The sequence below is a fragment of the Macaca thibetana genome, chromosome 7 (genome assembly GCF_024542745.1).
Source record: "Macaca thibetana thibetana isolate TM-01 chromosome 7, ASM2454274v1, whole genome shotgun sequence".
Lineage (NCBI taxonomy): Eukaryota > Metazoa > Chordata > Mammalia > Primates > Cercopithecidae > Macaca > Macaca thibetana.
Window position 1 is genome coordinate 163,769,355 of NC_065584.1, and position 15,235 is coordinate 163,784,589.

At 51.6% G+C, this 15,235-nt stretch overlaps 1 protein-coding gene across 1 annotated transcript in view; it reads right to left on the bottom strand.

Annotated features, from left to right (window-relative positions):
• ADAMTS7 (ADAM metallopeptidase with thrombospondin type 1 motif 7) overlaps nt 1-15,235 on the bottom strand; it is a 53,873-nt gene that overhangs the window by 19,610 nt on the left and 19,028 nt on the right. Inside the window, exons 5-8 of the mRNA XM_050800037.1 lie at nt 12,532-12,615; nt 12,062-12,186; nt 11,065-11,214; nt 9,606-9,749 (exon numbers count right to left, since the gene is read on the bottom strand). Coding sequence (XP_050655994.1) covers nt 9,606-9,749; nt 11,065-11,214; nt 12,062-12,186; nt 12,532-12,615 — 503 coding nt within the window. The remainder of the gene's footprint in view (nt 1-9,605; nt 9,750-11,064; nt 11,215-12,061; nt 12,187-12,531; nt 12,616-15,235) is intronic.

The window sequence follows — 15,235 nt, forward strand, 5'->3', positions numbered from 1 at the left end:
GTCTCCTAAGTCCCCTGGCCAGTGACAAGCCCCTGGCTTTGCCCAGAGCTGCAGAGAAGAAAGCCAAGGTGACCAGACTTCTACTGAGAACCCTGGAATCCTCCTGGAATCACCCAGACTGCCCATGCTGGCTAGAAACAGACCCTCGAACACAGGCGTTGGCAGATGAGCAGCTGCTGGATGCAGTTCTAGTGCCCAAGATGACCACGTGCCAGGCTGGCCCCGGGTACTGGGGGCATACCCTCTCATTTGCTCCTCACAACATCCCGGGCAGACTCTACCATCATCTCTCCTCGCACGCTCAGGGCCCATACGTCACTTGCCCTGGGTCACACAAGAGGGACGTGATGGCCAGGATCTGAAGCCAGGCCCAGGCTGCCTGCACCAGGCTGTGTCTACTCACTAAGCTGCCCCCAGTGCAGGGCTCCTCCCATTCAGCCGCGAGCCTGGCCTCAAATACTTCACCCCAAATACAAGTTCAAAACCATGGCAGCCAAGGCCTGGCGGGGAGAAAGGAGTGTCCCAAGTGCTCCTGCAGCTTGGGGCTCCCTGAGCCTCCCTGGGCCTGCACCCGGGGCAGAGTGTCAGCAGCGGGTGGTGGGCTTAGCTGGCCCTGGGCTCCCTCCTTCCCGCTAGCATTCTGTGGCTCCAGGAGGTAGACTGGGGGCTCACCCATCCCAGCCAGGGGGTCCTCTGATCCTGTGGCTGAGGGGTCCCATGCGCCTCATCCCAGCACCAACAGTCCCTGGGCTACAGCCCAGCCCTTCTGTTTCCTGGCTGCCCCAGTGCTGACTCGTTGCTCGTGTGGCTCCTGTGGGCCTGCTGCTGGGCAGCTGAAGCCACAACAACCTCTCAGCCCACCCTGGGTGTGTGGGAGAAGTCGGGAGCATGAGGCGACCCTCACAGAATCCACTGCCAGAATCAGGCCCAGGTGCTGTCTTGGGAGTCAGAAACCCAAGTTCTACTCTTTGCCTGGCTGTAGTTGCTGTGTGGCCTTGGGCCTTCACGTCCTCATCTGCAAGAAGCTGATCCCAAGCTACAGGGGTATAAATAGCAATGTCTTCTTGGGAAAAATCACACAGGCGGCCGGCAGCCAGCCCTTCCTTCCTCTGGCAGGCTCACTGCCAACTCCTCTGCACTGCCGACACACCCGGATCCCCAAACCCGTCAGCCCTTCCCCTCCACGCCCCTCCTTAGGCTAATTATAGTGCGGCTGGGCAGTCCCACAAGAGGTCAGAGCAGACAGTAGGTGACTCTGGTCAGAAACCTCACTCTCACCTCGAGACTGCAAAGAGCTGCCCATCACTGACAGGAGACACCTGTGGGCCCGTTCCCCTGGCCACCCCTGGGATCTGGTCATGGAGTCACTGAATGGGGGGGTCCATGGGGTGAAGTGAAAGATCCCACATGTGACCGAGCCTGTCTCTCTCCCTGTAGAAATGCTGGCTTCAAGGAAAGCAGGGACCAGGGCCTCCCCTTCTCCCACCCAAGACCAAGTTGACACCAATGAAATGCTGTGACCTCTCCCCAGGGTCCCTTAAAGCACCTGTCAGCCTGGAAAGGATCTTAGAGTTCTTCAGGTCAACCCTCTTGGACAAGCTCCAGATGTTACCCTCCAGCACCCCCTCCCTGCCACCTCCTGATTCTGCCCCACCCTACACTCGCGTGGCCCCGGCCTCTGTCCAGCCTGCCCTCCACTTAGCACCCTTCTTCCTCGGGGTGGAAGTCAGCTTTTAGAGGGCAGGCTCCTTCTCCGAGTCACTGTTCCTGACCCCAGGAGGGCTTGGTGCCCCTCTCCCCAGTCCTACAGCCCATGAGGACTGCGTGCCTTGGTGCCAATCATCCCCAACTGTCATCTGTCCGTCTCCCCCTGGTGTGAGGACCTGCAGGACAGGCACCTGGAGGTCTGTCTCCTTTACCACGGTCCCCACACACAGGTCCTGATGGACACGGAGTCTGTGGACACAGCAAGAACGAGTCTGGATTCAGCCCTGTGGGTCTACCTGGCTGGATAAGCATCTACGCGCAGGAAGCCAAGGGGCTTCAGGACCAGCCAGGATGAGGGGGTTGTCTGTGAGTGCCTCTGAGGCACCCCCCAAGTCCTGGAAACACTGCCTGACCATTTGGCACTTCGGTGAATCTCACTCATTCTGTCCCCTAACCGGCTTGGGTGGGGCCCATCCTCTCTCTCCTGTCCCACCCCCAGCAAGGAGACCAAAGCCTGCAGGCTGGGAGACAGGCTGCTGCCACCCTCCCCGCCTCCGCACACCCTCTTCCTTCCACCTCCTGGGCCTTGGGAGGGCCCTGCTGCCTGACTCCCAGGATGCAAAGGTAAAAGTGTGAAAGGACCTTGGGAAGATGGGGTTCTTCTTCCTCCCAAACACCCTCCACTGGTGAGGCATGGATTGCTCTGCTTCTGTCTGGCTCACCCCAGTGCCAAGGCTCTGGGAGGCCACGGCTGGCTCTGACTCTCACCCTGTCCTCCCCTCCTCACCCCAGGTCCTGAGCCAAGTCCCTCCAGCATGCCAGCAGCTGAATGAGGACAGAGACTTGTCTGTCTGTCTGTCTGTCTGTCCTAGAGCCAGGGTGTTGGGCGGCACCCTGGGTGGGGGCAGCTGGGAACAAGCCCTGGGGGTGCTGTGGCGGCAGCTACTATTCTGATTTTCTGAAGCCATTCTCTCATTCTCTGCCTCTCTCTGGGGACGGAGACACACCCTCCTCTCCACCTTCAGGCCACTTGCCTGGTTCAAGTCCCATCTATCACTTGGTAACTGTGGAAGGAATAGTAGTGAGTGTGTGTGAAATGCTTACTGCGTGGCAGGCGCGGTGCTCAGCACTGCACGTGTTTTCTCACTTATTCCTCATATCACATGCACAAGGCAGTCCCATCATGATGTCCATTTTTTGAGGCTTAAGGGATAATATAACTTGTCTGCCAACACAGGTAGAAGCCTGGGCCGCAGTCTAGGTTCTTTTATTTCCCCGCACAAGACAGAGTCTTACTCTGTCACCCAAGCTGAACTGCCGTGGCGTGATCTCAGCTCACTGCAATCTCCACCTCCCAGGTTCAAGCAATTCTCCTGCCTCAGCCTCCCGAGTAGCTGGGATTATAGGCGTGCACCACCACACCCAGCTGATTTTTGTATTTTTAGTAGAGATGGGGTTTTGCCATGTTGGCCAGGCTGGTCTCAAACTCCTGACCTCAAGGGATCCGCCTGCCTCAGTCTCCCAAAGTGCTGGGATTACAGGTGTGAGCCACCGTGCCCAGCCAGTCTAGGTCCTTAACCACCAAACAAAACTCTTCTCTGCTTCCAATCCCAATCCCCACCCCAGTAATCCCTCCTCCACTGGAGGCCAGCATCCTTGCTCTTACATCCCTAATGGACCTGGTCACATCCCTGCTTAAACCCCACAGTAAGTGGACTTCTAGAAAAACATGGCACATTGAGCAGACAGATTTATCGATGCTCCCTTCCAAAACTCCACTCTGATGACAGTAGAGGAAATGACCACAGCATAAATCCATAAGAGGTGCTGATGGGTAATGAGGGATGTTAACAAGATTCTGGAAGCTGGGAAGCAGATGGCCGGGCAGTAGCTGACTTGGTAGAGTGATGAAAACTGAGAGCCAAATGCCTGCAGGGAGGAACCACTCAGAAGCAGAAGCCCAGAAAGGCTGAGGAATTGAGTTGCCAGGGACCCCTCAGGGACTTAGGGCCAGGAGGGCTGAAGACAGTAGGGCTGAAAGTCTGTAAGAACTGATCAGACCCTAGATCCCCTCCTAAACCCTGAGTAGCCAAGTGACTGTCACCTGCCACCCAGCAGAGGGCCGGGGATCACTCCCTGGCAAGGGTGAACCAAGAGGCTCTGGCCCAGCAAACTGGGCATAGATGAAGGCCCAAGGCAGAAGGACCTACAGAGAAAAGAGAACAAGCAAAAGTCTACACATCGAAGGGTAAGAAACACGCCAAGCCCCTTCCTCACTTGGATGCCGGAATGCTGCAGCCAGACGTACACTCTCCCAGGAAAAGTCTAGAGGATTCTTCTCTGGGGAAACTGAATCACTCAGAAAAATGACCTCAGATACTGACATTAGAGGATCTCCCCAAAACAGCCCTATCCGAACCAGTCCTTCAGTAGTGACTTGGAAAAGTCCTGCCCAAGTCCACAAACTGAACAATTAGTATCTCTGCATCTCCTTGCTATATATTAAATACAGACAATGCATTTTAAGAAAACTTTTTTTGAGAGAGTCTCTCTCTGTTGCCAAGGCTGGAGTACAGTGGTGCAATCTCAGTTCACTGCAGCCTCCGTCTCCCGGGTTCAAGCGATTCTCCTGCCTCAGCCTCCTGAGTAGCTGCGATTACAGGCACCAGCCACCGTGCCCAGCTAATTTTTTATATTTTTTTTAGTAGAGACAGGGTTTCACCATGTTGGCCAGGCTGGTCTCAAACTCCTGACCTCAAGAGATCTGCCTGCCTCAGCCTCCCAAAGTGCTGGAATTACAGGCGTGAGCCACTGTGCCTGGCCAAGAAAACTGTTAACATGAAACAAATTTTTTTTTTTTTTTTTTTTTTTTTTTTTTTTTTTTTTTTGAGACGGAGTCTCGCTCTGTCGCCCGGGCTGGAGTGCAGTGGCACCATCTCGGCTCACTGCAAGCTCCGCCTCCCGGGTTCACGCCATTCTCCTGCCTCAGCCTCCCGAGTAGCTGGGACTACAGGCACTCGCCGCCACCTCGCCCGGCTAGTTTTTTGTATTTTTAGTAGAGACGGGGTTTCGCCGTGTTAGCCAGGATGGTCTTGATCTCCTGACCTCGTGATCCGCCCGTCTCGGCCTCCCAAAGTGCTGGGATTACAGGCTTGAGCCACCGCGCCCGGCCAGAAACAAATATTTTTTAAAAAATAACCCAAAGGAAAGAAAAACATTTCAGGGAACAGAAGAAAAAAGTCAAATCCATGTAAGTAATAACCTCACAGAGATAAGAGAACCTACTGTACCCATGAAACAAGAATAGGATCAAAAGGTGCACAGGTTGAGCACGTCTAATCCCAAAATCCAAATGCTCCAAAATCCAAAACTTTTGAGCACTAACATGATGCTCAGAGGAAATGCTCTTTGGAGCACTTCAGATTTTGGACTTTCAGACTGGGGATTCTGAACTGCTAAATATAAGGCAAATACTCCAAAATTTAAAAAAAAAAAAATCCAAAATCTAAAACACTTCTGGTCCCAAGTATTTCAGATATGAGACACACAATGTGTATTTAGTGAATGAGAAAGTTTAAGAAATTAAAAGTACAATGAAAAATATGAAAAATTTAATAGAAAGATTATAAAGTAAAGATAAATCAGATGCCTCCTAGAAAACAAGAAAGAGACGGCCAGGCACGCTGGCTCACGCCTGTAATCCCAGAACTTTAGGAGGCTGAGGGAGGAGTCCAGGAGTTCAAGCCCAGCCTGAGCAACATGGCAAAACCCCATCTCTAGAAAAAAGTAAAAATTAAAAAATTAGCTGGGTGTGGTGGCACAGCTACTCGGAATGCTGAGGCAGGAGGATCATTTGTGCCTGGGAGCTCGAGGCTGCAGTGAGCCATGATTGTGGCACTGCACTGCAGCCTGGGCAACAAAGCAAGACTGAAAGAGAGAGAGAGAGAGAGAGAGAGAGAGAGGAGGGATGATAGAAAGGAAAAGAAAATAGAAAGAGATGAAAAAGTGTAAAATGTTTAAAAATAGGAAAGCAAGAGAATAGCTGCAGGGTTCCAGAAAGAGAAAATGTAAGAAAGTTATCAAATGAATGATACAACAACAGTTCAAGAACTGAAGGTCACAAGTTTCTAGATTAAAACACTCCAATGAGTGCTCCCTCCAATTAAAATAGACAAAGGCATATATTGTAAAATTTAAAATCACCAAAAAGAGAAAGAGAAAGAGAGAGAGTCCTAAAAGCTTCCAGATTTTTTAAAAGGTCACATTCAAATCAGAATGGGATGGGACCTCTTCAGAGCAATGTTGGAAACTAGAAGACAACAGAAAAATGCCTCCAACATTCTGAAGAAGAGTCACTTCCAACCCAAAAGTTGATATCAAATCAAAATATCAATCAGATGTGAGGGAAGAATAAAGACACTTTGAGACGGGCAAACCATTTACCTCCATGCACTCTTTCTCAGAAAGCTGCTTGAGGATGTGCTCCACCAAAACAAATTTTAAAAAAAGGTACCTCCCCATAAAAAAAGTAGCATGGGATCTAAGAAACATGATGACCCTCCATTAATATTTTGGGGCAGGCCTAGAAAGTATCCAGTCTAAATTGGAGGACAGAGGGAAGTTGGGAGGAGGGTCCAAGAAAGAAAGGAACTTCTGGATTATCTGGTAGGGATTACCTTTGGGAAAACTGGAATAAGAGACATCTTACAAAACTGTTAAAGGAGCTGGAAGGCCTGGAAAAGCAACAAAAACCAAGCAATTAAAAAACTTGTTCTTAAAAAGAAATGCCATCTAGATGGGGCGTGGTGGCTCATGCCTGTAATCCCAGCACTTTGGGAATCCAAGGTGGCGAATCACTTGAGGTCAGGAGTTCGAGACCAACCTGGCCAACATGGAAACCCCGTCTCTACTAAAAATACAAACATTAGCTGGGTGGGGGTGGCAGGTGCCTGTAATCCCAGCTACTCGGGAGGCTGAGGCATGAGAATTGCTTGAACCTGGGAGGCAGAGACTGCAGTGAGCCGAGATTGCACCACTGTACTCCAGCCAGGGCAACAGAGTGAGTCTCTCTCGGAAAGAAAGAAAGAAAGAAAGAAAAGAAAGAAAGAAAGGAAGAAAGAAAGAAAAGAAAGGAAGGAGAGAGAGAGAGAGAGAGAGGGAGGGAGAAAGGAGAGAGAAGAAAGAGAGAGAAGAAAGAAAGAAAGAAAGAAAGAAAGAAAGAAAGAAAGAAAGAAAGAAAGAAAGAAAGAAAGAAAGAAAGAAAGAAATGCCGTCTTATTACAACACTTAGTTCAGCCATCAAGATTTATAGCTGTAATAATGAAAATGCGGAATATGGACTTAATCCAAATATGTTAACACTAAATTGGGATGAAAGGTGAGGGGACAAATGTATGTACAGAAAGTGATGCAAGGGTGCTAAATCCCAACCTTCCAGATAATATCTAAACTGGAAAATCAACAAATGAGAGTCTAGCAATGCTTTTTGGAAATAGAAAAGTAAATACAAGAAAAAGCTAAAAGAGTTAAGTTTCAAGGTGGTTGCCTAGAAAAAAGCAATGGAGGGTGGGGAGAAGTGGGGCAGGTGTACGATGCTCTGCTGTTGCAATCTTGTTTTTTTTTTTTTTTGGAGGCAGAGTTTTTTCGCTCTTGTTCTCCAGGCTGGAGTGCAGTGGTGCAATCTTGGCTCACTGCAGCCTCCGCCTCCCGGGTTCAAGTAATTCTCCTACCTCAGGCTCCTGAACAGATGGGATTACAGGCATCTGCCCCCATGCCCAGCTAATTTTTTGTATTTTCAGTAGAGAAGGGGTTTCACCATGTTGGCCAGGCTGGTCTCAAACTCCTGACCTCAAGTGATCCACCTGCCTGGACTCCCAAAGTGCTGGGATTACAGGCGTGAGCCACCACGCCCGGCCAGTAAGCAAGGTCTTATGGGACAAAGGAGCCTATGTCTGAGCAGAGGAGAGAAAGGTAATGTCTGTGTCCAGCATTCCTTGCTGCCCTACTTGCATCTAACATTTACTTTGGTCCATGAGCTCAGAATCGATAATGTGTAGGAGTTCAGTGAGACTCAAAACTATCAGATGATAAACATGTTATGTCAACAACTGAGTAAGGGATGGGGGGCAGTGACAGGCCCAGAGGCTGCATTTTCCATTTGAACCAGACTTACTTCAAATGCAGAAAGAAGACAATGACCAAGGAGCCCCACCGTCCTTTCTTACTCATGTTAACACCCCTGTATTAGCCAATCGCTATGCAGAAAATGAAGACATGGGAGGAAAGAGAACCCCATAGTTCCTTCTCCTTTCAGTCTTTCCTTCCTCATTGGTAACAAAAGGTAGAGAGCCTGGGTAAATTGTGCCCATATCAAGGAGTGAGATGAAACCAGTTGAGATAGTTTTATTCTATCTCATCATCTGGTAAATATCAGCTACAAAAGATGAACTGTGTAATTTTGGTGACTCTGCATACATGTTAATACAACTGACCTTTGAACAACATGGATTTGAACTGCACAGGTCCACTTATATGTGGATTTTTTCCCACCTCTGCCACCCCTGAGATCATCCCCTGCCTTTCTCCTTCCTCTTCAGGCTACTCAACATGAAGAGGATGAGGGAGACCCTTATGATGATCCACTTCCACTTAATGAGCAGTGAACATATTTTCTCTTCCTTATGATTCCAATAACATTTGCTTTTCTCTAGCTTACTTTATTGTAAGAACACAGTATATATTATATATAACATACAAAATATGTATTAGCTGTTTATGTTATCAGTAAGGCTTCCAGTCAACAGTAGGCTATTAGTAGTTTTGGGCAAGTTGAAAGCTATACATGGATTTCCAACTGCACAGCGGTCAGCACCCCGACCCCCAAGTTGTTCAAGGGTCAGCTATACTCTTATATTTGCATTTAAAACTGGCACTGAACAAAATAAAGATGAATGGTACAATTTATGCCAATAATTTAAATTTAAAACTTTTTCTTACTTAGAACAACATTAAATCGCAAATTAAAAAAAAAAAAAAAACACCAGAATAGGCTAGGCATGGTGGCTCATGCCTGCAATTCCAGCACTCTAGGAGGCCAAGGTGGGTGGATCATCTGAGGTCAGGAGTTCAAGACCAGTCTGGCCAACGTGGCAAAACCTTATCTCTACTAAAAATACAAAAATTAGTCAGCCATTGTGGTGCACACTTGTAGTCCCAGCTACCCAGGAGGCTGAGGCAGGAGAATCTCTTGAACTTGGGAGGCAGAGGTTGCAGTGAGCCAAGATCACACCATCGCACTCCAGCCTGGGAGACAGAGCGAAACTCCGTCTCAAAAAATAAACAAACAACAACAACAAAAACACCAGAACAAATGAAGAGAACATGAAAAAAAGGAGAAAGCTTCACATTTCAGTTCCCTTAGTGGCCCCTTCTTCCTGCCTCTCACTGGACCTTGTGGCCGACCCTCGCTTCCTCCAGCCTCATTTTCTACGCAGCCTTGGCTCCCATAGCCTCGCTCAGGGTTCTGCCATTCCCTGAAAAGCTCTCCCGCTCCTTCACGGCTGCAGGCCTTTCTCAGGCTTCCTCTACCAGGAACGCCATTCTTCTCCCTTCTGCACATGTGTGAATTCTCGCTCCTCCTCCAAGTTCAAGCTCAGGTGTCCCTTCGAGGAGGACATTTGGGACGCCAGCACCACATCTTTGCCAGGTGCCCCTCTGCTTCCCTCTACCCCGGCTCTGCAGTATGACTGTCTGCATCTCCCCCATTAGACCTTGACCTCACAGATCAAGACCTTGTCCCTCTGCTTCCCTCTACCCCTCCAATGTGACTGTCTGCAGCTCTCCCAGTAGACCTTGACCTCATGGATTAAGGCGCAGGGGCCCGGTGCTGGAGGACTTACTCAAGGAACCTGGTGATGTACTGGCGGCTGCAGCGGGACCAGGTGAGAGGAGCGGCGTCGTACAGGAGCTGTGGAGACATGATGAAAGGCCGTTTCCCAACGGGTTCACAGTCATTGCCGCTTCCGTCATGCTGAATGCCAAAACTGTGTGAGAGCACAGGCCCCAGGGGCGGGTGAGCTGGCGGGAGGCTGCCAGCCTGCCCTCCCCTGGAGACCCACAAGGGGCACAGCCCTAATTCCAGGGCTGGTTCTGCCACCCAATGGCCACACCCAATGGCTGCAGAAAGTCACATTCCCCTCTCTGAGCCTCAGTTTCCTTAATGTAAAATGAGGGTATGACAGCTAGGACCCCAAGGGCTCCTGCTCCAGCCTGAAATGAGGGCCAGGGACCCAGAGCAGCCCTGCCCCTGCCTGGGGGCTGGCCAGCAATGGCAAACCAGGTGGCACAGATGGGGGCCCGTGATGGCCCCTGCAAGCTCACTGGCCTCAAGAACAGTCTGACAGAGGTTCCCACTCACAGGTCCTTGTCCCAAGGCTGTGCACTTGAGTTAGGGGATCTGAGCTGCTGTGTCACAGAAAGGTCTCCAGAGACCATCCTTGGGAAGGACACGAGAAAAATTATTTCCTGAGCATCTACTATGTGCCAGGGGCCATGCTAAGCACTTTCAGAAACACAGTCTCACTCAGTTCTCATTATTACCCCCAGGGAGGCTCAGAGAGTCTAAGGAACTAGCCAGGGTAACACAGCCAGGAAATTGCAGTACTGCGGCAGGCTGTTCTTTCTGCAGCCATATAGGCAGCTTTAAGGTCCTGCAGGCACGGCCATCACCCACGAAACCCGGACATCTGAATGGATGGCCCCAACAGCTTTGACGATAGAACCCTCTGGGATCCTGCCTTTGAAAGCTTGCTGGACAATCTAAGATGCTGCCATATTCGCCAGCTCAACAGCCCGGGCACAAGTGGCTGGAGGCCTGTGAAGGCAGGAGCCTCAGGCAGCGGTGTCAGATGGAGGGAGCCTTGGACGTCACTGAATCCAAACCCCTCAATCTATGGGAAGCACACAGAGGCCTAGAGAGGGCAGGCACTGGCCCAGGCCACAGAGCAAACAGGAACAGGGACAGGGATCGAGAGTAAAAAATACAGCACTGAGGGAAATGGGGAGGCACAGCCAAAGACCTACGATGACTTTCTGGCCCATCACAACTCCCCTTTAAATAAGACTCCCTCCAGGCCAGTCCCAGAGATGCCCAGGCAGGCCTCTCTCCTGCTTTACAGGGAAGCAGCCCGGTTGTGGGGAGGGGACAGTGCAGGGACAGCACATGGCCACAGTCGGGGCTCCTTCTCCAGAGAGCTTCCTTTCCCCTGTACTTTGTGACCCACAGGCTGGATACCCGGTGCCCCCAGCTGGGAGGGTGAAGCTCAGCTCTCCGTGTAGCAATGGGGACAGGCACAGTACCTGTGCCCGAGCTCGTGGGCTACAGTGAAGGCCAGTGGCAGGCCTGTGTCCTCGTTGATGCTGCAGCTGCGGTGTGGCTGGCACATGCCCGCCACGTGGGACAGGCCCAGGGTCTCACAGGGCCGGTTCATGGCTGCACACAGGTCCTTCCTGCACAAGGCAGAGAAGCGGCCTTCAGGTTAACCTGGCCCAGTGCCAGGCCCACCTGAGCGAAGGCCAGGGAAGGGTCCCCCCGAACTGATTCCAAGCGGAAAGGATGTCCCTCCCACCGTTCTGTGGCATGAGGCCAGCACAGTGGCCACGTGGGAAGCAGGTGCTCTCATTCACACACGATCCGCTGGGCATCTCTTTGGCCCTTGGGAGCACAGACCCGCACAGAACAATTTTGCTTACTATCCAGCAGGGGTGCTGACAGAAGCTGCCAGAGTCCAGCAGAGGGAAAATAACTGCCTCTGGATAGATCAGCAGTTGCCAGAGGTTAGGGGAGGAGGGAGGAAGGTGGCTGTGACTATAAACTGGTAGTACGAGACATCCTTCTGATGAGACAGATCTGTATCTAGACTGTGGGGGTGGGTAGGTGAACCCACAGTGATGAAACTGCACAGAACTGAATACATACACATTCACACAAAGGGCAGTATGTGTGGAACTAATGATATCTGAGGAAGTCTGCGGATGGTATCAGTGTCAGTTTCGTGGTTGGGATACTGTGCTCTAGTCATGCAAGATGTTACTTACCACTGGGAGAGATGGATGAAGGCTATAGAGGCCCTCTCTCTATTATTTTTGACAACAGCATGAAAATTCACAATTATTTCAAAATAAAAAGACCTCCCCAAGTGCAGACAGAATCCAGCCTTGGGCCAAAGGTGCGGAAACTCTCCTAAAAATGGGGATCCCTGAGAGCACGGCCCCCTCGTCCACCAGGGCTTCTCCTGCAGGGCCGGGAAGCACCTCCCTGCGATGCAGGCTCCCACCCTCCTGCAGCTGGCAGTACCTGGTGAGCAGGATGGCGGTGTCATGGTGCAGGGGGTGGGTGTCCCCCTTCATGTTGATGCTTTTCTGCCACTTGCAAAAGCTCTTCAGGGTGTTGTCTGCATGGTGTGTGATCTTTAGGTCCTCCTGGGGGCAGAGAGAATGACCGCTCATGCCTCCTCTGAGTTCTGAGAGGGTCAGGCCCAATTCTCCTCCATATAAAGGCAGGAGACAGAGACCCAGCAGGGCAGTGGGAGGCCAGCAGGCACCAGTCCAGCTTCTGGCCTGACCACCCCTCCTGTAGGAACCTCCTGCAGAGGACCTGGGACCTGAGAGAGGGTCAGTCAGGAACCAGGGGATGGCAGGGGACACAGTCCAGGCCAAGGAGGCCTTCACTGTGCCCTTCCTTACAGAGCAGCACAGGTCATGGTGCAGGAGGGCTCTGGCAGCGGAAGCCATTGCCGGGCATCGTGGGACCACATGAACGCTCACCTCTTCATCTTCCAGAAGGACCAGGCGCACAATGGTGATGTGGATGGGGTTCCCAATGCTGGGGTCATGAAACAGGCCAGCCACCTGCCCAAGAGATGGGGGGGTCAGGCTGTCACCAGGATGAAGGATACAAGCAGCCAATGCTCACCCCAACCCACCCACCCACCCAGGGCAACGCACACCCATGCTCACACACAGGGACGCTGACACGGGTACACACAGGCTGCACAGCGGACAGGTGATGCACGTATACGAATACATGAGTGTCCCCACACCTCACACACACTGCCCCAACCCGGCAGCAGCAGAACCTGGAGAGGACAAGAGGCCTCCGAGGCCCCTTCCCAGAGTTGCAGCCTCTCTTGAGCACCAGTTTGGGATCTGCTTCCAAGTACCAACTCCATGCCCACCCAGCACAGGCAACGGCAGTTAAGACCTCTAAATGCTGGTTTCTTGGCCTGTCTCAGGGCCCTAGTCCTCCAACTGCCCCTGGTCTATGACAGCAGTGCCCTCCTGACCTGGGGATGCCAGGACCAGCATCTCAGGAGTGCGCCCTCCAATGAAGCGTAGACCTGGGCAGGGCCCAGAGAGTAGAGTGAGGGTAGGCACAGGGCTATGGAGCCTCCCCACTGCTCTGCTATTCCATCTCCCCAGGACTGGCAGCCATGGGGCCAAGGAGGCAGGTATGCACATCTATCAGAGTCCCCATGGCTACATGGGGCTCCCTACTGAGCCCCAGGAGACGGGGCTATCCCCAAAAGATGGAAGATAAGCCAAGGTGAGGGGAAATGGGTGGGGAAAGCCATCTGCTCTTTTAAAATTAAAATTCCCTCAGAACAAAAAAGAGGCCAGCCCATGACTGGGGATAGCTGGCCGGTTCCCAGAGGGCAGAGATGGCAGAACAGGCCAGTTGTGAGTTGGCGTCTAGCAATGCATCAACAAAAATAATATTAAAATAGGAAGGGACCAAACAAACACTGTTAAGAGGGCACCAAAGCCCCTGATTATGGGGATGAATGACACTCTCAGAACCCAAGGTCAGAAATGGGGAAGATAAACAGCAATATCATGGACCACCGTCGCCTTCACACACAGGCTGGGAGCCCGGGAGCCCTGAACCATCTTTCTCCAATACAGCCAACTAATTTTGCCTCCCAAGTTTTGCCTGACTCTGTCTCTTCTCTCCATCTCCAACACCACTGCCTCGTCCAAGTTGCCATCATCATCTCGTCTGCTCAGTTGTTGAGGTCTCCTACGAGTGTACCCATATTCTGCAGCCCTTCCAGGCCACCTGCAGCCTAGTGGCTCCACCATCGGTCTTTGAAATGCAAACCCAATCATGACACGCCCTTGCCTAAAGCAGTAAGTGGCTCTTCACTGTCCAGGAAAAGGATGGAAGTCCCCAGCCTAGCCAACAGGCCTCTTGGATCTGGTCTCTGCCTTCCTCTCTGACCCCCCCCTTGCCTCCCTCTCACTCTCTGGCTCCAACCACTCTGTCTTTCTCTTAGAATCCCATCATTCTTCCTAACACAAGGTCTTTGCAGATGCTATGGCCTCAGCCTGGAACATCTTCCCACCTGTCTTCCCCAAGTTACCGCCTATCCTCTCTCCTGCCCTCAACCCCTTGTCATGTCCTTTGGGGAGCTTTTATTTGATCTAACACTCCCAAAGCACTATGAATTTGTCCTTCCTAGCACCTCCCTCCATTGCTCCTTCATCGTCAACAAGGTAATGGTTTCATTAACTAATGTCTGTCTCCCTCAAGAGACCACAAGCTCCATGAGGACACGGCCAGGTATATGTAAACTTCCTCTTAGAGCCCCAGTGACACGTCTTGTACCTGGAACATGATGGGTACTCAAGACATATTTGTTGAATGAATGAACGTACCTTGGGTACTTGCTCAATATCTCCAATGTATTATCTCATTAAAAATAAACAGTGGAGGTTGGGTGTGGTGGCTCATGCCTGTAACCCCATACTTTGGGAGGCCAAGGCAGGTGCATCACCTGAGGTCAGGAGTTCGAGACCAGCCTGGCCAAATGGTGAAACCCATCTCTACTAAAAATACAAAAATTAGCTCGGCGTAGTAGCGCATGCCTGTAATCCCGGCTACCTGGGAGGCTGAGGCAGGAGAATCGCTGGAACCCAGGAAGGCAAAGGCTGCAGTAAGCTGCGATTTCACCACTGCACTCCGACCTGGGTGACAGAGCAGGACTCCATCTCCAAAAGAAAGAAAAGGAAGAAAGGAAGGAAGGGCCGGGCGCGGTGGCTCAAGCCTGTAATCCCAGCACTTTGGGAGGCCGAGACGGGCGGATCACGAGGTCAGGAGATCGAGACCATCCTGGCTAACACGGTGAAACCCCGTCTCTACTAAAAAATACAAAAAACTAGCCGGGCGAGGTGGCGGGCGCCTGTAGTCCCAGCTACTCGGGAGGCTGAGGCAGGAGAATGGCGTGAACCCGGGAGGCGGAGCTTGCAGTGAGCTGAGATCCGGCCACTGCACTCCAGCCCGGGCGACAGAGCGAGACTCCGTCTCACAAAAAAAAAAAAAAAAAAAAAAAAAGAAAGGAAGGAAGGAAGGAAGGAAGGAAGGAAGGAAGGGGAGAGAGAAAGAGAGAGAGAAAGAAAAAAGAAAGAAAATGGGGTGAAAAGGGACCTGTCTTGCTATCCTTGGGACAGACCCACCCAAGCTCTAGGACTC